Source organism: Balaenoptera borealis, assembly GCF_965194805.1.
Source record: "Balaenoptera borealis genome assembly, chromosome: 7".
Lineage (NCBI taxonomy): Eukaryota > Metazoa > Chordata > Mammalia > Artiodactyla > Balaenopteridae > Balaenoptera > Balaenoptera borealis.
In genome coordinates this window covers 87,888,256-87,915,110 of record NC_138864.1, presented here as the reverse complement: position 1 = coordinate 87,915,110, position 26,855 = coordinate 87,888,256, and the positions used below count along the sequence as shown (strand labels likewise).

The 26,855-nt window shown below is 37.5% G+C and overlaps 1 protein-coding gene across 1 annotated transcript in view; it reads left to right on the top strand.

Moving 5' to 3' along the window:
• HERPUD2 (HERPUD family member 2) overlaps positions 1–26,855 on the top strand; it is a 48,769-nt gene that overhangs the window by 4,244 nt on the left and 17,670 nt on the right. The window contains exons 3-5 of the mRNA XM_082399532.1: positions 19,845–19,922; positions 22,314–22,427; positions 24,918–25,072. Of these exons, the coding sequence (XP_082255658.1) occupies positions 19,845–19,922; positions 22,314–22,427; positions 24,918–25,072 (347 nt within the window). The remainder of the gene's footprint in view (positions 1–19,844; positions 19,923–22,313; positions 22,428–24,917; positions 25,073–26,855) is intronic.

Genomic DNA, 26,855 nt, shown 5'->3' with positions numbered 1-26,855 from the left:
AAGAAGCTCAGGTCTAGTGGGGGATACAGACATATAAGTAAATAACTACGATATTATGTACTAGTGTTATATAAGAGGGATGTACTGAGTGCTGTAGGAGCACTGGAAGGGAATGGTCTACTCTGGAGTGAGGGTAAGGGAATGTGTAGCTGTTTTAAGAAAAGATTCACAGGGACATTTTTCTTAAAGAATTGATAAGTTTTAGTCAGATAAGATTGTAGTTTCTTTTTCTTTTTTTTAACTGTTCTTTCAGAGCTATTGTTGCACTGATGATTCTAAATGCTTTATATTATTATAGTACTTAGTAGTATAGTACTATGTTAAAGGATTATAGCTCCATAATGGGCTAAAAGGGGGAAGTGTTTTCTAGTTAGGAAGCAAGGCAATTGCCACATTTATACAGAAGTTTACAAAGTCATTACTAAAAACCTCAGGTGTGAAACTGAGCTGTGGTGGAGTTTTGTTTAACTTTGAATGGTATTGATAATTGGTTTGGTACTTGGTTTAAGAACTGGGGAGGGGCTTCCCTGGTGGCGCAGTGGTTGAGAATCTGCCTGCCAATGCAGGGGACACGGGTTCGAGCCCTGGTCTGGGAAGATCCCACATGCCGCGGAGCAACTGGGCCTGTGAGCCACAATTACTGAGCCTGCGCATCTGGAGCCTGTGCTCCACAACAAGAGAGGCCGCGATAGTGAGAGGCCCGCGCACCGCGATGAAGAGTGGTCCCCGCTCGCCGCAACTAGAGAAAGCCCTCGCACAGAAACGAAGACCCAACACAGCCATAAACAACAACAACAAAAAAAAACTGGGGAGTGCACCAGTTCATATTGATAGTGTATATAATTGTGAATCATATTCTAATATGACATTTGTCATCACTTCATGACTTTAGGTTTTCAGTTCCTAAAATTGGCCTGTAGTGTGAAATAATTATTCTGAAATTTAGGTAATTACTGCTAGTGGGTGAAGATAACCTATCAAGAGGGCCACTTTTACTTGAGTAGTTTCAGACTTTGATCTAGTTTAGACTTATTTACTAGGTATGTAAAAATCAAAATGGTTGAACTTAATGTTATCCAGTAGAATGGACTATCCTAGAGAAAACTTTAAAAATAAGAAATAAAATAAAAAATAAGATCCTCTCAATCCAGTTAGGCACCTTTTTCATTATCTTGTTTCTTACTATTTGTTCTTATACACAAACAATAACTACGATGGACCTGACTCACCCTGAATTCAATTTTTAAGGCAAACCTTTCTGGGGCTTGTATCCTTTTGCTTCCCATTTTTGTCTTGAGGTCAAAATGCCTGTTGAACATGTCCTTCAGTTCTGGATAGACCTCCTCTCTCTTGGCACCTTTTCAAGTTGTGCCTTTGCTCTGAGATTTGTTAGAATTAAAGAAATAGGAATAGAACCAGTTGCATAGATTCTATTCTGAGAATATAACATTCTATAACCAAATTGCCTACAGTTCAGATGGAAGTCTTACTTTCATTGTCAGTGGAAGTAGCTTTTATAATATAATTTGAGGTTTATATCTGTCTTATTTTTGCAATTCTCTATTACCTTACTTAGGAAGGTCATTTTTTTTTTAAATTTATTTATTTTATTTATTTTTGGCTGCATTGGGTCTTCGTTGCTGCACACGGGCTTTCTCTAGTTGTGGCGAGCAGGGGCTACTCTTTGTTGCAGTGTGTGGGCTTCTCATGGCAGTGGCTTCTCTTCTTGTGGAGCACGGGCTCTAGGTGTGTGGGCTTCAGTAGCTGTGGCACATGGGCTCAGTAGTTGTGGCTCCCAGGCTCTAGAGCACAGGCTCAGGAGTTGTGGCTCGCGGGCTTAGTTGCTCCGCGGCATGTGGGATCTTCCCAGACTGGGGCTTAAACCCGTGTCCCCTGCATTGGCAGGCAGATTCTTAACCACTGCACCACCAGGGAAGCCCAGGAAGGTCATTTTTTAAAAAATTGTAAAATATTGGCTATATTCCCTGTGTTGTACAATATACCCTTATAACTTATTTTATATCTAATAGTTTGTACCTCTTAATCTTCTACCTGTTTATTACCCCTCCCCCCTTCCCTCTCTTCACTAGTAACCACTAGTTTGTTTTCTATATCTGTGAGTCTGCTTCTGTTCTGTTATATTCACTAGTTTGTTTTATTTTTTAGATTCCACGTATAAGTGATATCATACAGTATTTATCTCTGTCTGACTTATTTCACTTAGCATAAGTAAGCAGGTCATTTTTAAAATTTGCTTGCTTAGCCATCTCAGAACTGTTGATTTAAAGGGGCTATAATCCACACACACAAATAATTTTTGTTTTATAAGACTCTTGTCAAAGGTTGATGGAAAGTTAAAAGTTTTGAATGAGTGCTGACTGAAATTTGTTTTGTTTAACTCCTTGCCTTTTTCTAATGTCTTTTTTGGAAAATAACAGTACTGTGAAGGTAATGTTTTGTTTAATCATGCATCAGTGCTTTTAAAAATAGGATTTTTCTAGAACTTTAAGTTTCTCTCCTTTACATAATAATTTTTTTTTTGGCTGCGCTGCGCTGCTTGTGGGAACTTAGTTCCCCCACCAGGGATTCAACTCGGGTCCTCAACAGTGAGAGCATGGAGTCCTAACCACTGGACCACCAGGGAATTCCCACACATAATGAATATTGACTTGATGGTCTTAAATGCTTTTTTTCAATGATTTTTAAAAATTTTTATTTATTTATTTTTGGCTGTGTCGGGTCTTTGTTGCTGCGCGCGGGCTTTCTCTAGTTGTGGCGAGCGGGGGCTACTCTTCATTGCGGCGCGTGGGCTTCTCGTTGCAGTGGCTTCGCTTGTTGCGGAGCACGGGCTCTAGGGCGCGCGGGCTTCAGTAGTTGTGGCTCGCGGGCTCTAGAGCGCAGGCTCAGTAGTTGTGGCGCACGGGCTTAGTTGCTCCACGACATGTGGGATCTTTCCGGACCAGGGCTCGAACCCGTGTCCCCTGCATTGGCAGGCGGATTCTCAACCACTGCGCCACCAGGGAAGCCCCTAAATGCTTTTATTTAACTGTCATATTTGGTGCTGTGATTTTAAACTGCCGTTTACTAAGAGGTTGCTGTGTATACCAGGCATTCTGGTAAGCACTTTATATGTTTATCACACTTGTCCTTCATAGACAGCTTACGCTGTGAGTTCTGTTATCAGCTCTGTTTTATAGATGAGGAAACTGAGGCTTGGTGATTTTTTTTTTGCCCAAGGTCATAGAACTTTAAGTAGTAGAATCGGAGTTTGTACCCAGGTTGGTCTGACTTGGAAGCCTCAGGTCTTAACCATATGGTGGTTATATATAATAAGATGAAGGAAAGGCATTTAGGGATTTGGCCAGCTCAGTTATATACTTGCAAATTAAAAGGAAGTAAGTGGACTGTAAAAAGGCGTGTGTGTTTAGATGGTTTGTCATCTAAAGGCTACAGATGAATGGGTAACACAGTCTTAATACTGTTCTAATGCATGTCAGCTTAGTGTGTGGTTATTTTTGTTAATTTTGATAAATTATAGGGAAGGTATGGGAACATAATATCTTAAGACTTCCAAGTACATTGCTTTGCCCTATCTTTTCACATTCCCTGCTTGTTTGTATGAACCATAGCAGTCATGTATTTTGGCATCTCTGTTGTATGCATACCTGATTTGGCCTGTCAGTAGAAACAGCTAAGCAGGGAATGTCCCTTTGGAGTTCCAGAGGAAATTGTTGTGTAAGCTCTGTAAGCTGGTTTTGTTTACTGTTGTTGCAAGGGGATAAGAGGTAGAGGCAGTTTGGGTAAGCTCTGCTTCCATTTACAGTGTTTCTGAATTTCCCGAGGCTTTAGATTGGGTGGATTTAGTGGGAATGGGAGGGAGATATGTTCAGTACAAATTCACTGGATTCATTTCCCACAGAAACGATATTTTGTGCACTGAGAACCAGCTCTTTAAAGCTGTTTGACACTTACAGCTGAACTGTATATAAGAACTGAAATGTTAATAATTACCACTTTCAAAGAAATTGGGCTGTAGTTCTTTGCACTAATATATAAGTTAACCGTTGCTTTTACTGAGCTATTTGATTATGTTGAAGTTGGGTATACTAAGGACATGATTTTTTTAAGCCATTCATAATTATGAAAGACCCATTTAGTCCTTCACGTAAAAAATCTAATCTTTTGATACCAACTAGGTGACTTTCCAGAAATATAAAAGTGTTGTTCACCTTGTGAACTCATCTGTTAGACTTGTGAATATTCTAAGTGCATTAGGGATACATGGTATTTTATCTGTTTTTGCTATCTAGTTAAACAAACATTAAAAAGTCAGACACTTTAGATAAAATATATTTAAACCTTTTAGAAAGGAAACATCTTTCCCCAGTTTAGGATTTATTTTTGCATATTATACTAGCAGGTGAGCTTTCCTCACCTTGGTTTTTAGCAACCTCTGTTAAGTGGGTAGCAGAGTTTTTGGGCCAGCTGGTTAAGCAGCCGTATATTTGGAGTGGTATAGTTTTGTCTCTGGGCTACTCAGAGTGCCAACAGGATGTTTCCAACTTGGTAATTTAGCTGCCTCTACTCTACCGTATATCACCAGGCTTCGTCTAGGGTGGAGCAGGGGAGATGGTAAAGTACTGTACCTATTAAGATTTGCTGACTGTTAGATGTAGGATGTGAGCAACAGGAAGAATTGGTGGTGTTGTTAACAGAGGTAGTCAAGTATATTTATATGTTAATCTGTGTAGCCAGTATCTTAACAGAAGAAAATTTTCATTGACAATTTAATTAGTACTTCATTTTAGATTATCCAATCCTGAGTCTTCTGAATTCTTATATTTAAAGGATACCATGTAACATTTTTTATTGAGAGAAAAATGAACTTTTATTGTGTTAAGCTACTGAGATCTTGAGGTTCGTTATAGCAGCTAGCATTACTTACCCTAATACAGAAGTGGATTTTTCATCAAGGTAAAAAATACTGTTAGTAGGTCTGGATAAATAAAATTGTGTCACTTTTACAAGTTAAACTGAATTTGAATTTAGATCTCAAAATCTGTTATTTTCCTAATACTGTAGATTATAATGCAAACCAATTGAAAATTCAGTTGATTATTGTGTGGTTTGTTATCATGTCTAACCACTGGTTTTCCAGATATTTAAATTAAATTCACTGATTTAAACTGAATTTTTTCACTAATTTTTTTAGTAGAAAAAATTTCAAATCTTCTTAATTTATGCACATGAAAACTTTTTCTCTGTTTTCACCCAAAGTAAAATTAAAGAATTCTTTTTCCTTTTACTTCTGATATCTGAAGGTGTTTGAATATTCAATTTAAAGTAACAATTTAAAAAATTAAGATATAATTCACATACTGTAAAGTTTACCCTTTAATGTGTACAACTCAGTGGTTTTTAGTAGTTCACAAATTTGTACAGTCATCGCCACTGTCTAATTCCAGAACATTTTTATCACCCCATACTCATTAGCAGTCACTCCCCATTCTCTGTCCCCCAGTCCTTGGTAACCAGTAATCTACTTTTTGTCTATATGTATTCACCTATTCTGAAAACTTCACATAAATGTAACTGTAATATATATGGCCTTTTATGTCTGGCTTCTTTCACTTAGCATAATGTTTACAAGGTTCATTCATGTTATAACATGTATCAGTTCTTCATTACTTTTTATGGCCAAATAATATTCCATTATATGTAAATGTCACATTTTGTTTATCCATTCATCAAAGCATTTGAGTTGTTTCGACTTTTTGGCTATTATGAATAATGCTGCTGTGCACATTGCTTTACAGGTTTTTGTGTGGACGTGTTGTTTTCAGTTCTCTTTGGTATATACCTAGGAATGGAATTGGATGTATACTGAGTCATATGGTGGCTTTCTGAGGAACTGCCAAGCTTTTCCAGAGGCTGTTCCATTTTACATTCCCACCAGCAATGTATGAGAGTTCTACTTTCTTCATATCCTCATCCACACTTGTTTTTGCTTCATGTATTTTCGGGGAGTTCCATGTAATTTTGTTACATTCTGCTTTTTTGAAAATTGATGTTCCCTTGCTGTGAAAAGATATGTTTACTTTAAGTTGACTATTAATTTAGAGTAAAGTTAATACTAAGATACTAACACATGATTGCTCCTTCAATAGTATAATAATATGCTAATATCAGTACCATTTGCAGAAATGAACCAAATGAATTTAGAACCAGCAAGTGTTTTAAGCTAGTATTGTGATTCACAGACTAAATACTTCATTTCCATTCTTAATGATTACATGTAAAATAACTGATATAATGAACTTCAAATAAGTTGTGTCTTCCAAATCTGTGTAAGCCCCTTTGGACTCATAACACTTCATTTAATAAATCGGCATTTAGCATCTACTCTGCAGGACACAGTGCTAGGCTCTGGGAGTAAAGGGATGAGCTAGACAGACATGGACCCTCGTTTATTCTTGGCACTCATATTCCACTTAGGGAAATAAACATGTGCAGATAATTACAGATTATGGCTTGTGTTATGAAGGAAACAAACCGGGTGTGTGAAAGGAAATACTCTACTTTAAATTTGTAAATCAGATAAGACCTCTCTGAGGAGGTCATTTTAAAGCTAAGACCCAAAAGATGATTAAGAGCTAGCCCTGCGAGAGCTGGGAGAGACTGTTGCAGGTAGGATGTCTGAGTTGGGGAGGAGCTTGGCATATTTGGGGATCTAAGTGAATGCCAGTTTGGCTAGTAAGTGAGGAGGAAAGATTATGATCAGAGGAGGTTGGAAAGAGACAGAAACCAGATCTGCTGGGACCATCTGGTTATGGTGTGGAATTAGAATTCAATCCAGAGTGGTAGGAATCCATTAGAGAGTCACAGGAGTGATTCACATTTTTTTTTTTTTTTTTAATTTATTTATTTATTTATTTATGGCTGTGTTGGGTCTTAGTTTCTGTGCAAGGGCTTTCTCCAGTTGCGGCAAGCGGGGGCCACTCTTCATCGCGGTGCGCGGGCCTCTCACCATCGCGGCCTCTCTTGTTGCAGAGCACAGGCTCCAGACGCACAGGCTCAGTAAGTGATTCACATTTTTAAAAGATCACTCTATTTACTGACTGTAGAACACAGTGTAAAGACCAGTTAAGAAGCTATTACAGAAGTTCAGGCAAGAGGTGATGGTTTTAGGTTAGGGTAATGGCAATAGAGATGGAAAGAAATGGACTGAGAGGGACTTTTGGAGATAGAGTCCGTAAGATTTGCTGATGGTTAGATATGTTAGACAAGGTGAGAGAAAAATTGAGGATAATGCCCAGATTTTTGGCTTAAACAACTGGTGGCAAGTTGCTATGGAATAGGGAACAAGCAAGAGGAAAGATCTGGGGAATTGGGAATTGAGAACCCCTGTAGATGTTTTGATTTTGAGTTGCCTATTAAGATATCTGAAGGTGGAGATTCCCTGGTGGTCCAGTGGTTAAGACTACATGCTTCCACTGCAGGGGGCATGGGTTTGATCCCTGGTCCAAGAAATAAGATCCCGCATGCTGCCTGGTGCGGCCAAAAAAAAAAAAAAAAAGATATTTGAAAGTGTCAGATGTCTAACAAGCAGTTGGATATCTGGATCTGGGTCTGAGAGGGACAGAGAGGCCTTGGATAGAAAAGCAAATTTGCATCTCAGCTGAAGAAACTTCCTTAACTTTTAGAATTGGATGGAAGACACTGGAGAGGGACAGTGGCTAAAGATACGAATGAAATGTACAAATGCCTCTTAATGGATTTTCTAAACCTTGATTGCTCTTCCAGAGGTGCAAATGGTGAATGCTGTGGTCTTTTCTTCTTGCAAACCTTTTGCAGGGTGCTGTTGGTCATGCTGTTTCCTCATCCTGCTGAGGGACTTGCTTAGCCATTGCCCAGCTTTTCTGTTCAGTGGGTATAGGCTTTAAAAAACTAGGACTTGGGGATAAGGGATTATCAGCCTCTGGGCTTCTAGTAATGTTATTTCAATTGGCTGTATTTTGGGTTAAATAGATTATGTGCTATTAGGTTTAAAGGTTTGATGAGTATTTGTATTTCTGAAACTGGGATTCATAGTTTTAGGACTAGGAGTTTTCAAAATCTTTAATTTTTTTTAAAATTTAATTTATTTTTTTATAAGCAGGTTCTTATTAGTCATCCATTTTATACACATCAGTGTATACATGTCAATCCCAATCTCCCAGTTCATCACACCACCCCCGCCACCCCCGCCACTTTCCCCCCTTGGTGTCTGTATGTTTGTTTTCTACATCTGTGTCTCTGTTTCTGCCCTGCAAACTGGTTCATCTGTACCATTTTTCTAGGTTCCACATATATGTGTTAATATACGATATTTGTTTTTCTCTTTCTGACTTATGTCACTCTGTATGACAGTCTCTAGATCCATCCACGTCTCTACAAGTGACCCAATTTCGTTCCTTTTTATGGCTGCATAATATTCCACTGTATTATGTACCACATCTTCTTTATCCATTCGTCTGTCAATGGGCATTTAGGTTGCTTCCATGACCTGGCTATTGTAAATAGTGCTGCAGTGAACATTGGGGTGCATGTGTCTTTTTGAATTATGGTTTTCTCTGGGTATATGCCCAGTAGTGGGATTGCTGAGTCATATGGTAGTTCTAGTTTTAGTTTTTTAAGGAACCTCCATACTATTCTCCATAGTGGCTGTATCAATTTACATTCCCACCAACAGTGCAAGAGGGCTCCCTTTTCTCCACACCCTCTCCAGCATTTGTTGTTTGTAGACTTTCTGAGGATGCCCATTCTAACTGGTGTGAGGTGATACCTCATTGTAGTTTTGATTTGCATTTCTCTAATAATTAGTGATGTTGAGCAGCTTTTCATGTGCTTCTTGGCCATCTGTATGTCTTCTTTGGAGAAATGTCGATTTAGGTCTTCTGCCCATTTTTTAATTGGGTTGTTTGTTTTTTTAATATTGAGCTGCATGAACTGTTTATATATTTCGGAGATTAATCCTTTGTCCGTTGATTCATTTACAAATATTTTCTCCCATTCTGAGGGTTGTCTTTTCATCTTGTTTGTAGTTTCCTTGGCTTTGCAAAAGCTTTTAAGTTGCATAAGGTCCCATTTGTTTATTTTTGTTTTTATTTCCATTACTCTAGGAGTTGGATCAAAAAAGATCTTGGTCTGATTTATGTCAAAGAGTGTTCTTCCTATGTTTTCCTCTATAAGAGTTTTATAGTGTCCGGTCTTGCATTTAGGTCTCTAATCCATTTTGAGTTTATTTTTCTGTATGGTGTTAGGGATTGTTCTAATTTCATTCTTTTACATATAGCTGTCCAGCTTTCCCAGCACCGCTTATTGAAGAGACTGTCTTTTCTCCGTTGTATATCCTTGCCTCTTTTGTCATAGATTAGTTGACCATAGGTGCGTGGGTTTATCTCTGGGCTTTCTATCCTGTTCCATTGATCTATATTTCTGTTTTTGTGCCAGTATCATATTGTCTTGATTACTGTAGCTTTGTAGTATACTCTTAAGTCAGGGAGTCTGATTCCTCCAGCTCCGTTTTTTCCCCTCAAGACTGCTTTGGCTATTTGGGGTCTTTTGTGACTCCATACAAATTTTAAGACTTTTTGTTCTAGTTCTGTAAAAAATGCCATTAGTAATTTGATAGGGATTGCATTGAATCTGTAGATTGCTTTTGGGTAGTATAGTCATTTTCACAATATTGATTCTTCCAATCCAAGAACATGGTATATCTCTCCATCTGTTTGTATCATCTTTTTCTTTCATCAGTGTCTTATAGTTTTCTGCATACAGGTCTTTTGTCTCCCTAGGTAGGTTTATTCCTAGATATTTTATTGTTTTTGTTGCAATGGTAAATGGGAGTGTTTCCTTCATTTCTCTTTCAGATTTTTCATCATTAGTGTATAGGAATGCAAGAGATTTCTGTGCATTAATTTTGTATCTTGCAACTTTACCAGATTCATTGATCAGCTCTAGTAGTTTTCTGGTGGCATCCTTAGGATTCTCTATGTATAGTATCATGTCATCTGCAAACAGTGACAGTTTAACTTCTTCCTTTCCAATTTGTATTCCTTTTATTTCTTTTTCTTCTCTGAGTGCCGTGGCTAGGACTTCCAAAACTATGTTGAATAATAGTGGAGAGAGTGGACATCCTTGTCTTGTTCCTGATCTTAGAGGAAATGCTTTCAGTTTTTCACCATTGAGAATGATGTTGGCTGTGGGTTGGTCGTATATGGCCTTTATTATGTTGAGGTAGGTTCCCTCTATGCCCACTTTCTGGAGAGTTTTTATCATAAATGGGTGTTGAATTTTGTCAAAAGCTTTTTCTGCATCTATTGAGATGATCATATGGTTTTTCTTCTTCAATTTGTTAATATCGTGTATCACATTGATTGGTTTGCATATATTGAAGAATTCTTGCATCCCTGGGACAAATCCTACTTGATCATGGTGTATGATCCTTTTAATGTGTTGTTGGATTCTGTTTGCTAGTATTCTGTTGAGGATTTTTGCGTCTATATTCATCAGTGATATTGGTCTGTAATTTTCTTTTTTTGTAGTATCTTTGTCTGGTTTTGGTATCAGGGTGATGGTGGCCTCGTAGAATGAGTTTGGGAGTGTTCCTTCCTTTGCAATTTTTGAAGAGTTTGAGAAGGATGGGTGGTAGCTCTTCTCTAAATGTTTGATAGAATTCACCTGTGAAGCCATCTGGTCCTGGACTTTTGTTTGTTGGAAGATTTTTAATCACAGTTTCAATTTCATTACTTGTGATTGGTCTGTTCATATTTTCTATTTCTTCCTGGTTCAGTCTTGGAAGGTTATACCTTTCTAAGAATTTGTCCCTTTCTTCCAGGTTGTCCATTTTATTGGCATAGCGTTGCTTGTAGTAGTCTCTTATCATGCTTTGTATTTCTGCAGTGTCCGTTGTAACTCTTCCTTTTTCATTTCTAATTTTATTGATTTGAGTCTTCTCCCTCTTTTTTTCTTGATGAGACTGTCTAAAGGTTTATCAATTTTGTTTATCTACTCAAAGAACCAGCTTTTAGTTTTATTGATCTTTGCTATTGTTTTTTTGTTTCTATTTCATTTATTTCTGCTCTGATCTTTATGATTTCTTTCCTTCTACTAACTGTGGGTTTTGTTTGTTCTTTCTCCTGTTCCTTTAGGTGTAGGGTTAGAATGTTTGTTTGAGATTTTTCTTGTTTCTTGAGGTAGGCTTGTATTGTTCTAAACTTCCCTCTTAGAACTGCTTTTGTTGCATCCCAGAGGTTTTGGATTGTCGTGTTTTCATTGTCATTTGTCCCTAGGTATTTTTTGGTTTCCTCTTTGATTTCTTCAGTGATTTCTTGGTTATTTAATAACGTACTGTATAGCCTCTATGTGTTTGTGTTTTTTACGTTTTTTCTCTCTGTAATTGATGTCTAATCTCAGAGCGTGCGGTCGGTAAAGATACTTGATATGATTTCAGTTTTCTTAAATTTACCGAGGCTTGATTTGTGACCAAGATGTGGTCTACCCTGGAGAATGTTCCATGTGCACTTGAGAAGAAAGTGTAATCTGTTGTGTTTTGATGGAATGTCCTATAAATATCAATTAAATCTGTCTGGTCTATTGTGTCATTTAAAGCTTGTGTTTTCTTAGTAATTTTCAGTTTCGCTGATCTGTCCATTGTTGTAAGTGAGGTGTTAAAGTCCTCCACTATTATTGTGTTACTGTCGATTTCCTCTTTTATAGATGTTAGCAGTTGCCTTATGTACTGAGGTGCTCCTATGTTGGGTGCATATATATTTATAATTGTTATATTTTCTTCTTGGATTGATCTCTTGATCATTATGTAGTGTCCTTCCTTGTCTCTTGTAACATTCTTTATTTTAAAGTCTATTTTACCTGATATGAGTATTGCTACTGCAGCTTTCTTTGGATTTCCATTTGCATGGAATATCTTTTTCCATCCCCTCACTTTCAGTCCGTATGTGTCTCTAGGTCTGAAGTGGGTCTCTGGTAGACAGCATATATATGGGTCTTGTATTTGTATCCATTCAGCGAGCCTGTGTCTTTTGGTTGGAGCATTTAATCCACCTACATTTAAGGTAATTATCGATATGTATGTTCCTGTTACCATTTTCTTAATTGTTATGGGTTTGTTTTTGTAGGTCCTTTTCTTCTCCTGTGTTTCCCACTTAGAGAAGTTCCTTTAGCATTTGTTGTAGAGCTGGTTTGGTGGTGCTGAATTCTCTTAGCTTTTGCTTGTCAGTAAAGCTGTTGATTTCTCTGTTGACTGAATGAGATCCTTGCTTGTAGAGTAATCTTGGTTGTAGGTTCTTCCCTTTCATCACTTTAAATATATTGTGCCACTCCCTTCTGGTTTGTAGAGTTTCTGCTGATAAATCAGCTGTTAACCTTATGGGAGTTCCTTTGTATGTTATTTGTCGTTTTTCCCTTGTTGCTTTTAGTAATTTTTCTTTGTCTTTAATTTTTGTCAATTTGATTACTGTGTGTCTCAGCATGTTTCTCCTTGGGTTTATCCTGCCTGGGACTCTCTGTGCTTCCTGAACTTGGGTGGCTATTTCCTTTCCCATGTTAGGGAAGTTTTCGACTATAATCTCTTCAAATATTTTCTCACGTCCTTTCTCTTTCTCTTCTCCTTCTGGGACCCCTATAATGTGAATGTTGTTGCGTTTAATGTAGTCCCAGAGGTCTCTTAGGCTGTCTTCATTTCTTTTCATTCTTTTTTCTTCTGTTCCGCAGCAGTGAATTCCACCATTCTGTCTTCCAGGTCACTTATCCGTTCTTCTGCCTCAGTTATTCTGCTATTGATTCCTTCGAGTGTATTTTTCATTTCAGCTATTGTAGTGTTCATCTGTTTGTTTGTTCTTTAATTCTTCTAGGCCTTTGTTCAACATTTCTTGCATCTTCTCGGCCTTTGCCTCCATTCTTTTCCCGAGGTCCTGGATCATCTTCACTATCATTAATCTGAATTCTTTTTCTGGAAGGTTGCCTATCTCCACTTCATTTAGTTGTTTTTCTGGGGTTTTGTCTTGTTCCTTCATCTGGTAGAAAGTCCTGTGCCTTTTCATCTTGTCTGTCTTTCTGTGAATGTGGTTTTGCTTCCACAGGCTGCAGAATTGTCGTTCTTCTTCCTTCTGCTGTCTGTCCTCTGGTGTCTGAGGCTTTCTAAGAGGCTTATGCAAGCTTCCTGATGGGAGGGACTGGTGGTGGGTAGAGCTGACTGTTGCTCTGGTGGGCAGAGCTCAGTAAAACTTTAATCCGCTTGTCTGCTGATGGGTGGGGCTGGGTTCCCTCCCTGTTGGTTGTTTGGCCTGAGGCGACCCAGCCCTGGAGCCTACCTGGCTCTTTGGTGGGCTAATGGTGGACTCTGGGAGGGCTCACGCCAAGGAGTACTTCCCAGAACTTCTGCTGCCCATGTCCTTGTCTTCATGGTGAGCCACAGCCACCCCCACCTCTTCAGGATACCCTCCAACACTAGCAGGTAGGTCTGGTTTTGTCTCCTCTGGGGTCACTGCTCCTTCCCCTGGGTCCCGATGTGCACACTATTTTTTGTGTGCCCTCCAAGAGTGGAGTCTCTGTTTCCCCCAGTCCTGTCGAAGTCCTGCAATCAAATCCTGCTAGCCTTCAAAGTCTGATTCTCTAGGAATTCCTACCCCCGTTGCCAGACCCCCAGGTTCGGAAGCCTGACATGGGGCTCAGAACCTTCACTCAAGTGGGTGGACTTCTGTGGTTTAAGTGTTCTCCAGTTTGTGAGTCACCCACCCAGCAGTTATGGGGTTTGATTTTATTGTGATTGCGCCCCTCCTACCATCTCATTGCGGCTTCTCCTTTGTCTTTGGATGTGGGGTATCTTTTTTGGTGAGTTCCAGTGTCTTCCTGTCGATGATTGTTCAGCAGTTAGTTGTGATTCTGGTGCTCTTGTAAAAGGGAGTGAGCGCACGTCCTTCTACTCTGCCATCTTGAACCAATCTCCGAAATCTTTAATTTTGGGTTTTTATCTTGATGTAAAAATTATCATTATAGATAACAGGATGATTACTTTGTAGCTGACTCTCATGAGATTTAGTACCTGCATTTTAAAGTAAGTGATCATTCTAAATATGTTTAATTTGTATGGTTAAGTTTTTCAAGCATGCGCTTCTGAAATCTGTGAGGTTGCTGACTGATGGTGATCTGTATTGTTTCTGTGAAAAAAAAATTGTTTTAAACTTATCTACTAAATAATTACGGGAGTAAACTGTCTAAGTTGGTTGCCGTTGTACTTAATTTATGTATATATGTATTTGCCAATAGTCCAAAATAATGAGTGTTGTAGCATATTTTTATGCCCCATGTTGTTTAAAAGTGATACTTGTGATAAATTACATGATTAATTCCATTACCATTACAGTTTAATAGTAAAATGGAGGTTACCTATGTAGAAAGCAGGTAATATATATAGATTTCTTACATTTTGAAGCAGTAGTTGGTAAATAACTTCTTTCATCTTAGCACCCAATACATCCTTTCACTAAAAATCTGAAGGTAAGTAACTTATGTTTTGGACATGGACTTCTTTTTACCAATGTCAAATTACTTTTCTTTCTGTGTAGAGAAGCTAAAATTAATTAAAAGCTTTCCTTTTGGTATTTGTAAATGTCATTTTAAACTGATTCTTGAAAGCTCTTCAAACATGGATTAGGGCTTGCTTTTTTAGTCATTAAAACTGATAGTTATTGCAACTTTAACCAAACCTATTTAGCAGTGTCCTAATCATGTTCTTATACATAATGAAGATAGTCTGCTATTAGTCATACAACTTATCAATACTTTCACATAATCTCTCATTAGATCCTCAGGAAACAGCATGATGTAAGAGAAGCAGGTATTAGAGATTAGTATCACATGTTCATTGAATGTTTACTAGGTGTTCTGCCCTGTTCTTAGAGGTTTGTGTGCATTTTCATTGTTGTGAAAATTCAACCCTGTGAAATAGGTACTATTATTGCCCTCATTTTTCAGTTAAGAAAACTGAGGCACAGACTGGTGGTAGTGGGATCATGTCATGTACAAGTTTCTCAACATTTCTTCACCTATCTGCCATATTCTTCTCTAAGTCCAACTCCTTCACACGAGATTCTACCCCTTATTAGCTACTCAAGGACATTGCTCTTGAAATTCTCTATTTTTCTCTCCTGCATCCTCAGTTTTTCCTTTCTACTGGATTATTCCTCTTGGCATACAAACATGTTATTTCTCTCTTCCTAAAAAAACAAAAACACGAAACAGTAAAACAAACAAGACCCTCTTTGATTCCACTTCCCTTCTAGCTGTTGTTTTATTTCTTTCCTGTCTTTAGTGCACAACTCCTTATAAATTACGAATATTCACTGTATCTGTACTCCTCTCCTGTTCTCTTGAATCCGTTCCAGTTAAGTTTTTACCCTACTGTTCCACCAAGATTGCTTTTATGAAGATCACCAGGGAGCTCCATGTTCCAGGATATGGTGGGGGAATAGAGAAATAAATAGAATAGTATGAAAGAAGGACACTACGATTAATAACAAAAGCCTGTAAACACTCAAGTATCCATACTGTAAACTTTAGTATTTCTGTGTAATGGAGCATTATGCATCTGTTAAAAAGAATGGGGAAGACATCTTTATACTGCTAAGGAGTAATCTCCAGGGTACAGTAAGTGAGAAAACAAGGTACAAAGGAGTATCGTGTACTATCTTTTATGTGAGAAAAGAAGGGAAATACAAATGTATTTGTATTCAGGTTTGTTATGTTGTTAAAAAATGATGGAAGGGTAATTCAGAATTACAGAGAAAGAGGGTAGGGACAGAAGCTAAACCTCTTTGTACCTTGTTCTATAATTTTTACTTTGTTTCCATGTGTGTTATATATAATTAAAAAAAAATTAAATAGAAAAAAATTCCTAAATGGTAACAAAAGAATTTAACAATGTCAGGATGGTGACAAAACTGTAAGAAGAATTATTACAAGTAATTTCGAAACAGTATTTTGACTGCATATCCCTAATGGGATATATCTAAGGACGGAAAAAAGTGACAAGAAATCTTAAACCTCATCCAATATTGTTATTATTATTTGAGATTATACATAGTACGATAAAGCATATAAGTACTTTTGCTAATGGCATACGTTTGTTAATATCATTAGCAAGAAAGATTTTCAGGGTGATAGAGATACAAATAAAAAACCATATACTGTTTAATTAAAATTGGAAATATGAATATATACTCAGGGTTTAAGTTTCTCTTTCTCAAAAATACATATTTTCTAGCTCTCCTCAATGAAGAATCTTAGAAATAATAGCAAGTAACAATAAGCACTCTTAGACCCCAGATTTTGTCTCTAGATGCCATTTCCCATTAAAAGGAATCAAGGCCCCTGGAACAGTGGCTGATTCCAGGCCTGGGGAAAGAAATGTGGAAGATGAACCTGGTGTGCCCGAAAGCAAGGAAGCTCTTAGAGACTACAGAGGTCATGTCAAGGTGACATAGGATCCAACCTGAAGGGACTCCTACTGGCCAAAGATGGTGCAATTTGAGGATTAACAAAAAAACAACCAGGTGGCAGTATATTGAAAAACATAAAATTCCACAAGCTCATAATGATACTTAAACCAAAACTTTTTGGTCACTTCTGGAGGTTGCTTGGGCACTCATTCTGGAAACTGATAAAGGGAATAAATTGAGCATTTTTGCTGTCTTTCTTGTGTAATCTAGGTATGCAAATGGTCGATGAGGTAAAGTTCTTTTAGAAGAAGCACAGCTAATACAGAAAGAATTAGAGAATTAGAAAATATTTTCTACCCCTAATGAAGTAATGGATCTAGGCAGTTGGATCTAGGTTGTTAATAAGGTGAATGTTTGATGGCAGACTTTATAAGGGATGAATTCGGCTGACAACATTTGAACCCACTGATCAAACTTAACATGACTAAAAGTAAGTCACTCAATCCAGTGTGCTAATAATGATGTGATGCAACAGGAAGTTCTCTTGTCAAACAAAAAAGAACCTGAATTTAATCAACCCTCTAGATCTAACTGCATTATACAGAGACTACAGGACATGCTGTACAATACCAGGAGGACATAGTCACCCAAATCCAGATTGCAACATGTTTTCTTCAACAAATAGCTAGGGAAAAATTTTAAAGAAGTGGAAGCTGTTAAAAGATTAAAAGAGATGTAACAGCCCCATCCCATGTGTGAACCTTGTTTGTATTCTGATTTAGACAAACCATTCCTAAAAAGACATTTTTGAGCAAGTGGGAAAAACTGAGCTGTGCTGGATACCACATTATAAGGAATTAATATTTATTTTGTTGAATGTGGTAATATTGTGGGTAGTTGGAAAAAAAACTGTTACAGATACATTCTGTTTTTTACAGGCAAAAAGAAATATGTGGTATTGGCTTTAAAACTCTCTTCCTTGCCAAAAAAAAAATGGGGGTAGGTGGGTAAATGAAACAGCAATAGCAGAATGTTGATAATTGTTGGAGCTGGATATTTGGGAATTCTTGAAGATGGTAAGGGGGTTCATTTTATTCTCTCCACTTTGTGTATGTTTGAGAAGTTTCATAGTAAAGTAAGGAAAGAACTGATATTTTTTATACAGAATGATATGACATAGAAGTATCTATTAAATGTTTGGACTGGTGAAAGAATGATAGTTTATGATGGCTGTAGTATTTATCAAAGAAACTTCTTTAGGTTGCAGCTGAAGTAATAAGTATATTGTGGAAACTTATAAAGCATTACATAATTCATTTGTCCAGGGATTAAATCAGTCATTATCTACTTAGCATTTAACTTACGTTATATAATTTACTATTTGTGCTCCACTCAATATTTATATGTATCGATTGAAGTTTCAAGACTTGTGATATGTATTTTAAAAAAAATCCTTGGGACTTCCCTGGTGGTGCAGTGGTTAAGAATCCGCCTGCCAATGCAGGGGACACGGGTTCGAGCCCTGGTCCAGGAAGATCCCACATGCCGCGGAGCAACTAAGCCCACGCACCACAACTACTGAGCCTGCGCTCTAGAGCCTGCGCACCACTACTGAGTCCACGCGCTGCAACTACTGAAGCCCACACGCCTAGAGCCCATGCTCCGCAACAAAAGAAGCCACTGCAGTGAGAAGCCCACGCACCGCAACAAAGAGTAGCCCCCACTTGCTGCAACAATGAGAACCCAGTGCAGCCAAAAATAAATAAATTAATTTAAAAAAATCCTTTGTTGTATTTGGTTGTTAATATAAGAATTTTTATATGTGCATTTTAGGAATGGTACACTCAAAAATACTTCCAGGGGAAGCTAAATTATGCCTAAAAGCTAAGTATCTTGGAAGGACAACTATACCTTCCCTTGATCTTTGGTACCTAAGGACCCCTGAATCACAGATATTACTCAGTATGACTCTTTCTACTATGGTTATTTTTAATGTAAGACTTTTTTAGTAGCCATGTTGCATATGTAGTCTGTTTGAAGATTGTTATAGTTATTGCTTGGATTTGGCATGTTTAGTAATTGTTGATATAGCTGATATTTAACTGTTTTAATAGAATTCAAGGAACATTTGCCTGTTTCAGTTATGAAATAGGAGGTCTTATGGGGACTCTACATAAATGCTTTTATTTTAAATACTTAATGCTTGTAGTGTGAGCACTTAGCAGATTTATTTTAAGTACAAAATAAGGCAGAGATAACCAGAACATATCTCCTATTTTGGGTTGCATATGGAGATGGCACTTGAATCTCCATGCACTTGAGTTGATTTTTCTTTAGTCTTGTGTTTTTGAAAAATGTATGAAGGTATTCATGAGAATGGCAGGAATAATAAAAACAAGAATAGTTACCTAAAGCTGTAACTAAATCCAAATGGCTTTGGAATTAAAACCAATAAATTGTCCTGCATGATGTTAGTAAAGAATAAAATAAATCTTATGTTTACTTTTGATTAAAAATACTGGCAATGCAAAATAACACTGGTGACCTTGTAATTTTATCCCATTGTTGACTGTTAATAGAAAGTCAGCCACCTTCTCATTTATAATCTTGAAGGTTTTTGTTTGTTTGTTTTTGATTTGAGTATTTCTTGTGCCCATTTTTTTTTAAAGGGGCGGGGCCTAAGGCGGGACCGAGCGTGACCTCGAGGAGCGGGGGCGGGATGGAGGAGTCTTCTTTTTTTTTTTTTTTATTTATTTATGGCTGTGTTGGGTCTTCGTTTCTGCGCGAGGGCTTTCTCTAGTTGTGGCAAGCGAGGGCCACTCTTCATCGTGGTGTGCGGGCTTCTCACTATCGCGGCCTCTCTTGTTGCGGAGCACAGGCTCCAGACGCGCAGGCTCAGTAATTGTGGCACACGGGCGCAGTTGCTCCGCGGCATGTGGGATCCTCCCAGACCAGGGCTCGAACCCGTGTCCCCTGAATTGGCAGGCAGACTCTCAACCACTGCGCCACCAGGGAAGCCGCCCTTGAAGGTTTTTAATGACAGTCACACGTGGATTGCATTATGGCTGAAAAGACAAACTTCCAATTTACCTTTTTTTCCTCGTTTTAAAAATAATTTGGTAATTATCTGTATTTTATTATATCTACAGTAGATATGCTACCATTTGCTGAACTTTTAATGTCTTAAGTGGAATTTGGAAAAACAAAATTCTTAAATTATGTCCGTTTTCTGCTTATTTGTGCCTAAAGGGAGTTTTACTTTACCCATTGTAAGGCATCTTATTCCCAACCTTCAATTTGTATGATTAGAAAAAGTTGAATTCTTTTCTTTGTCCCATTTCTTAGTTGACAAAGGATCAGAGGTTGGTGTATTCTGGCAGACTGCTTCCCGATCACCTGCAGCTGAAAGACATTCTCAGAAAAGTAAGCTTTTCTACTACTATTTGATACCAGATACTCAGAGTGCCAGAGGAGATATGTTCTGAAGTTTTATTGATATCCAACCAGTTTAGTTTTTAGATACTTAAAATCAACTCTTCTGGGTAGCATAATAGGTGATTCTGATTAGTTTAGGTAACAGTTTTGTGTATCCATCTGATAGCTAAATCTGAAATAGGATTATATATTTGTGTTCAGGGATTTGTTATCTTGTGTAAGAAAGCAGTACTGAGTTATCAGTAAACTGTGCAGGAGTAGAGTGCTCAAGTAGTGGTGAAGGATTTTCATTGATAATAGTCTCCTCTCTTAAATACCCTTTTGACCAAACTACGTTTTAATACAAGTTAACTTGGGTTAGGAGTTTAATTTCAGGACAGAAAATAGAAGGAAGCCCAATTGGTCCATCAGTTAGCAAACTTTGAATGCTGGTACTCAGAGTTAAATATATTTGAATACAGTTTTTTTGACAGATTGAATGCTAGTTATTTTAATGGCAGCCTTTTAGCTCATGTTTATTGGTGGAATTTATACTTTTAGAACTTTTCTGTGTTTGAGATTCTTTTTGGTTGTGAGTGTAGCAGAATTGAATATATAGCTGTTAATGTTTTGCTTTAGATCTTTGACTTAACTCAGTGTTTTCTGGATATCCCTAATCTCTCTGTCCTCTCCTGTATGTTTATTGATCACCTGTGGGAAACTTTAAAAAATCTTACACTGGTGTGTTCCTTCTGTTAGATAGTTGACATTTTAGCTTTGCCAGTGTGACTTCTTGCTGTCATTTTCATTTTAATCATGTAGTTTCAGGTTGCCAAAGTGGTTTAATAACCTTTCTGTCTCCCTCGCTCTCTCTCCCTCTCAAAAATAGTGGAATTTGCAGCAGACTCACCCCCCCACCTTTGTTTTCTTAATAGACTTTGTTTTTTAGAGTAGTTTTAGGTTCACAGCAAAATTTAGCAGAGGGTATAGAAATTTCCCACATACCTCCTGCCTCCGCACATACACAGCTACCCCCACTAACAACATCCACGTCAGAGTGGTATAGTAGTTACAGTTGATGCCTACATTGACCTCATTATCACCCCAAACCCATAGTTTCCATTAGGGTTCACTCTTGGTGTTGTACATTCTGTAGATTTTAACAAATGTAAAATGACATGTATCCACCATTATAGTATTGTACAGAATATTTCACTACCCCCCAAATCCTCTGTGCTTCACCTCTTCATTCTTTCCCTGTTTTTATCCTTAAAAACCTTTTTGCTATATGCTCTTTGAAATATATATTTATTATTTTACCCAAGTATAGCTAGAGGCTGCACATGCGTACATTTAAAAAGGCTTTTGCTGCCAGAAATCATTTCCAACCAGAAGACTTAAAAGAAGAATGCCTCAGGACTTCCCTGGTGGTCCAGTGGTTAAGACTCTGCACTTCCACTGCAGGGGGCACAGGTTCGATCCCGGGTCTGGGAACTAAGATCCCACATGCTTTTTTTTTTTTTTTTTTTTTTAATTTTGGCTCCACCACGCTGCATGTGGGATCTTAGTTCCCTAACCAGGGATTGAACGCACGCCCCCTGCATTGGAAGGTGGAGTCTTAACCACTGGACCGCCCGGGAAGTCCCTTTTCTTTCTTTTTTAAAATTGCTGAGCCATCCTTTGTTCTTCTCTGTCCCCCTTTATTCTCTTTCCTTTCTCCATCTTATTTACTTGCTTTATGCCTAACTATAAATATACTCATGAAATTGCTAAGCTAAAATGCCAATTCTAATCATTTTTAGCACATTTTCCTTCAGTCGTAGTTGTAGATTTATGGCAACACATTTGGAATATTTACAGAATATAGTTCAAATATATGCTTTATGTCTGTGCATAAGTGTTATAGATAAAAACAGTTTTTGACTTAAAAAAATAAAACACTATTGCTAAAACTAAGACAAATGAGATTATAGTGAAGTTATTTGAGTTTCTTTATCGCTGTAAGGTCTCAAATGATGAAAACATTTCACTACTCAAAGTTTGTAGGCCTAAACTTAAATGTGACTATCACAGTTCTGATATTAACATGCTAGATGTTTTTATATTGAAATAATAGATAGTGCTGACACAACTTTACAGCAGTGTTTGCTTCAAAACACCTTGGAATACAAAATAATCATTTTTTTCATATAGCAATTCCTGAGTATTGAGACCATTTTCTAATCATGGACAAAATATTGAATTCACAAGGGTCCTAATGACAACAATTTATTACTAATAATATGGCTGTGGTAGGAAGGAACTTAAGTTCTGAATTAAGTATTTCTGCTTAGCTACTGACATTTTTGAGCTGTGTATTTTCCAGTACTACTCTTTAAATGTAATCTTCTTTAATTTTAGCAAGATGAGTATCATATGGTTCATCTAGTATGTACTTCTCGGACTCCTCCCAGTTCTCCAAAATCCAGCACCAGTAGAGAAAGTCATGAAGCATTGACATCCAGCAGCAATTCTGTGAGTTGTTTTGGGCAGAGTAAATGTTGAAGTTTTCTGATTATCCTTTTTTGCCTCTAAAAATTAAGTGGAAAACAGAACAATTCGCTCTTGTGGGTTGTGAGACTGTGTTTTGAACAGCTCAAGTTAAGCATTTAAACTTCATTTTTAGAGATCCAATACACAGTGTTATCCCCTGAAGCCTGTTCCCCATGAGTTATAATTTACTATATGGCAGGTCAGTAATAGATCCAATCTTCAGGGGTTTAATTACTGAAATACTCAAAAGACAGAATTATGATCTGGTTATATAATATAAACTCTAGGGCCAGTATTTCAGAAATATTTAAAGTATTTGATATAGTATATTTAATCAAGGTAGATTAAATTATTTAAACTTTAAGTTTCCTAAATCTTCTTGGTAGATTGCTTGGTCAAGAACTTTGTTTTTTAAAATGATTGCATTTGAGCCTATATTTCAACTGTGGGAGGAATAATTACTTAACCTACTCAGTTCCTTCAGACTTGAGTATTCATTTCTCCCTTCTTATTTTTACATCTGCTTAAAACTGTTTTGGAAATTCTAAAAACTAGTTGAACTTTTCAACTTAGATATTGTCTACAAGTTTTAGAGACACCGTCTCAAATCCTTTTATATTAAATTATTTTTGGTTTCCCGTAAAACCTTTATGTGACACTTTTGGAGGTGAAAGAAAAGGACTGGATGAGTGGAAGCTTGCTTAAAACTTCCTGGGCAGGGAACTTTTGTACTGCTAAGTGTACTTTCCTTCTTGTCAAGAATGTAGCCAAAACTTTAAGGAGGGGATGAATGGCATGGGTGATATAGATACTGCCAGTTAACTGCTTCTTTAAGAAACTAGATCTTCTAGTTGCTGTATTTAATTAGCATAGCCTCAATGGTATTTTCTAGTACCAGCCATGGGAGTTTAGCTTACATTAAATTGAGATATGTTTTGTCAGTAAACCTAAGGGTCTTTCTATGTTTCCTACCTTGCATAAGAAGGGACAAAACCCTGGCATTGGAATAGAGTTCTGTATATAGTCTTTGGACACAGTTGTGTTGCTCCTGTTTTTGTTGACAAAGAACCTTCTCACTTTTCTAGTGGTTCCTCGTTCATGATTTCATGTCATTAGTATATATATTCAGTTTTTTAAGGTGTGTTATAAAAATCTAAAAAGTATCAAAGGAGAATTAAGTTGAATTCCTCTTAATTTTTTATGGCAGATAAATTTCAATGGGACTTGAAAATGTCTTAAAAATCTGTTCATGAAAGAGTTATCCAATAAGGCCAGAAATAATTAGTTCTAGAGAAATTAGGCTGTGCTGCCAAATGGCTAGGCCTTTCTTCTATTAATTTTTTAATGAACACCATATTTTGATGGTCCCTTTAACAAGAAATCATGCCAAAAAAGAACACTTTCCAGGTTATGTGCCTAACAATCAGGCTCCCTAGTAAGGTTTCTGGTGTCTATGTGGTGTGGAATAACATCTTAAAGCTTTTGTTAGTTTTGCAAAAGACCAGTGTCCGTGGGACCTTTCACATGGCAGGACTAAGGAAGGTAGAGAGGCAAAAAGACATGCTGTAAATAGGAAGGCAGTACAGGTAAATGCAATTTTAATGAACTTGGAAGGATGTTGAAATTATTTTGTACCCAGCTTTTTAAAGTGGGTAATTTATATAAAATGTAATTGTGTTTTAAATTTACATAAAACACTTGACAAACTATTTTCAAGCAGCAGCAAATTGAGGTGGTCTTCAAGAGATTATATTGTTTGAGGTTATTTGAATCTGTGAGTTACTGACATCACTGAAGCATGAGAATTTTAAAATCCTGTTTGGTATCTTGTTCATGTTGTAAAAAAACAATATTTGTTGGTGGTATCTATAAACTAATAGAATTTTAGAACTGAAAGAAATCTTGAAAATCTAGTTCAATCTCATTTTTTATAGGAAAGCTGAGACTCAGGGGTTAAGTGAATTTTAAGGTTATGTTCCTTGTTAATGTCAGAGATAGCACCAAATTCTAGCATGTTCCTCAGTATTTTAAACGAGTGTACTACTAATAGCATGTTATACAGTAGCTGTTATACAGTAGTAGTTCATAGTAACTGTTTAAGTGACACAGTTTTTAGTACCATTTATTAAACACTTCCTATGTGTTAAGCATCATGAAAAGAGCTTTGTATGAATTTAATTTTCACAAATTTTGTATGCTATTATTTTTGTATATAATTACTACTCAGCCTTTTATAGTTGAGAAATGGACTAATGTTGTGTAATTAAGTGATTTTGATATTCTAAACTCTTCAGTCTCGTAAGAATTAAAATATCTACCTATTAAGCTGGGCACAGGAGTCAAATCAGTAAATTTCTAAAATTCACTCTTTGCAGAGGGATTTCATAAGTACATTTTTAGCAATGTGTCTATAATATTGTGATTGTAATGAATTAAATCTCCTTGAAAAAATAATTACATTTTTGTTTGTAGAGTTCAGATCTGTCAGGATCATCAACTCCATCATCCAGTCAAGAAACCTTGTCTTTAGCTACCAGTTCGTCCTCAGAAGGATTGAGGCAACGAACCCTTCCACAAGCACAAACCGACCCAGCACAGAGTCATCAGTTCCCATATGTAATGCAAGGGTGAGTGAAACTGATAGCTGTGGGCCTCTTAATAATCTGTGACTCCAGACTTTCATGGTAGTCCCCTTCAGTAATCAAAGTACATTTGAAATTTATTCATATACCTGATTATATGTTTTGAGAATTAGAGGGTTAGGTGGATCAGTGTTTTTTAAATTTTTTTGGCTGTCCCACATGGTTTTTGGGATTTTAGTTCACTCATCAGGGACTGAACCCCAGGTCCTCTGCAGTGAGAGCGTGGAGTCCTAACCACTGGACCGCCAGGGAATTCCCAGGAGCAGTGATTTTTTTTTTTTTTTTAAAGTGAATGGTGTTTTGTTTTGTTTTTTTAAATTTATTTATTTTATTTATTTTATTTTTGGCTGCGCTGGGTCTTTGTTGCTGCATGTGGGCTTTTCTCTAGTTTAGGCGAGCGGGGGCTACTTTTCGTTGCAGTGCACGGGCTTCTCATTGCGGTGGCTTCTCTTGTTGCGGAGCATGGGCTCTAGGCGTGCGGGCTCAGTAGTTGTGGCCCGCGGGCTCTAGAGCGCAGGCTTAGTAGTTGTGGCGCACGGGCTTAGTTGCTCCACGGCATGTGGGATCTTCCCGGACTCAGGCTCGAACCCGTGTCCCCTGCATTGGCAGGCAGATTCTTAACCACTGCGCCCCCAGGGAAGCCCAGGAGCAGTGCTTTTGAAAGCTGGTTGGACATTAGAATTGTCTAGGGCAGTACTTTTCAGTCTTTAATGTTTGTGCTAATCACCTGGAGATCTTATTAAGATGCCGGTTCTGATTCAGTAGGTCTTATGGGGCCTGAGATTCTGTATTTCCAGCAAGCTCCCCTGTGATGCTGATGCTTCTGATACTTAGAACATACTTTGAATAACAAGGATCTAGGTAACTAAAATTTTTGTTTTTACTCAGTCTCACTATAGGTCTATGCAAATTAGTCTTCTGGGGAGCAGATGGGTGAGTAAGGGTGTTCTTGGAAGAGTACAGGGCCCAGTAATATGTTTTTAAAAACTTCCACTGGTGTTTATGATCAGCCAGGCTTGGTAACAACTGAGGTAGAATAAAACTGTGATGTATTATGAAGATATGCTAACCATTGCATGTTATCCAGAGTCTTTCTTAGAGGAGTTTACTCAAGAAGCTTGCTATGGCTACCTTATATTTAGCAATTACAGCAGGCCTCTTGGGTTAGGCAGTTCCAGGGGGGAATGCAGTCGACAGCCACAGCACATCTTTCAGACAGCTCAGAAAGGAGGATCTTGGAGAATACAGTTTAGACCTGGGTTATGTCTAAAACCAGAGTACTTTTGAAGTAAAGGAAACATGAATAACAGGTAGTGGCAGTTGTTTTGTGTTGCGTATCATGCTGTGGGACTGCAGTGTGTGACAGTGCTCCGGATCCATGCTGGTGAGGCTGGAAATAAGGAAATGGCTAGGACCCCTCAGAATGGTAGTAAGTGATACAACCAAGGAGTAGCCACTGGCTGTTATGCCAAACAGGGTGTAATAACATACAGGTACTTTCTACTTAGAACTTTAAACTTAATTCAATTCTTAATGCAGAAAAACAAAGCGGAGTATATAGCAAAATATTTAAAGGACTCATTTGTCTCATATTCTTGAGTTTTTCTTCTAAAAATAAGTATTTAGATGAGGCTGATTGTAGACTTTTATGAAGCATCCTATGAAACTATCAATATTTTTGTTTTCAGAAAATGATTATTACAAACCAAAATTTAGTTATTTATAAAAAACAGTGTTGTCACGGTTTACATTATAGAATAATGGCTTA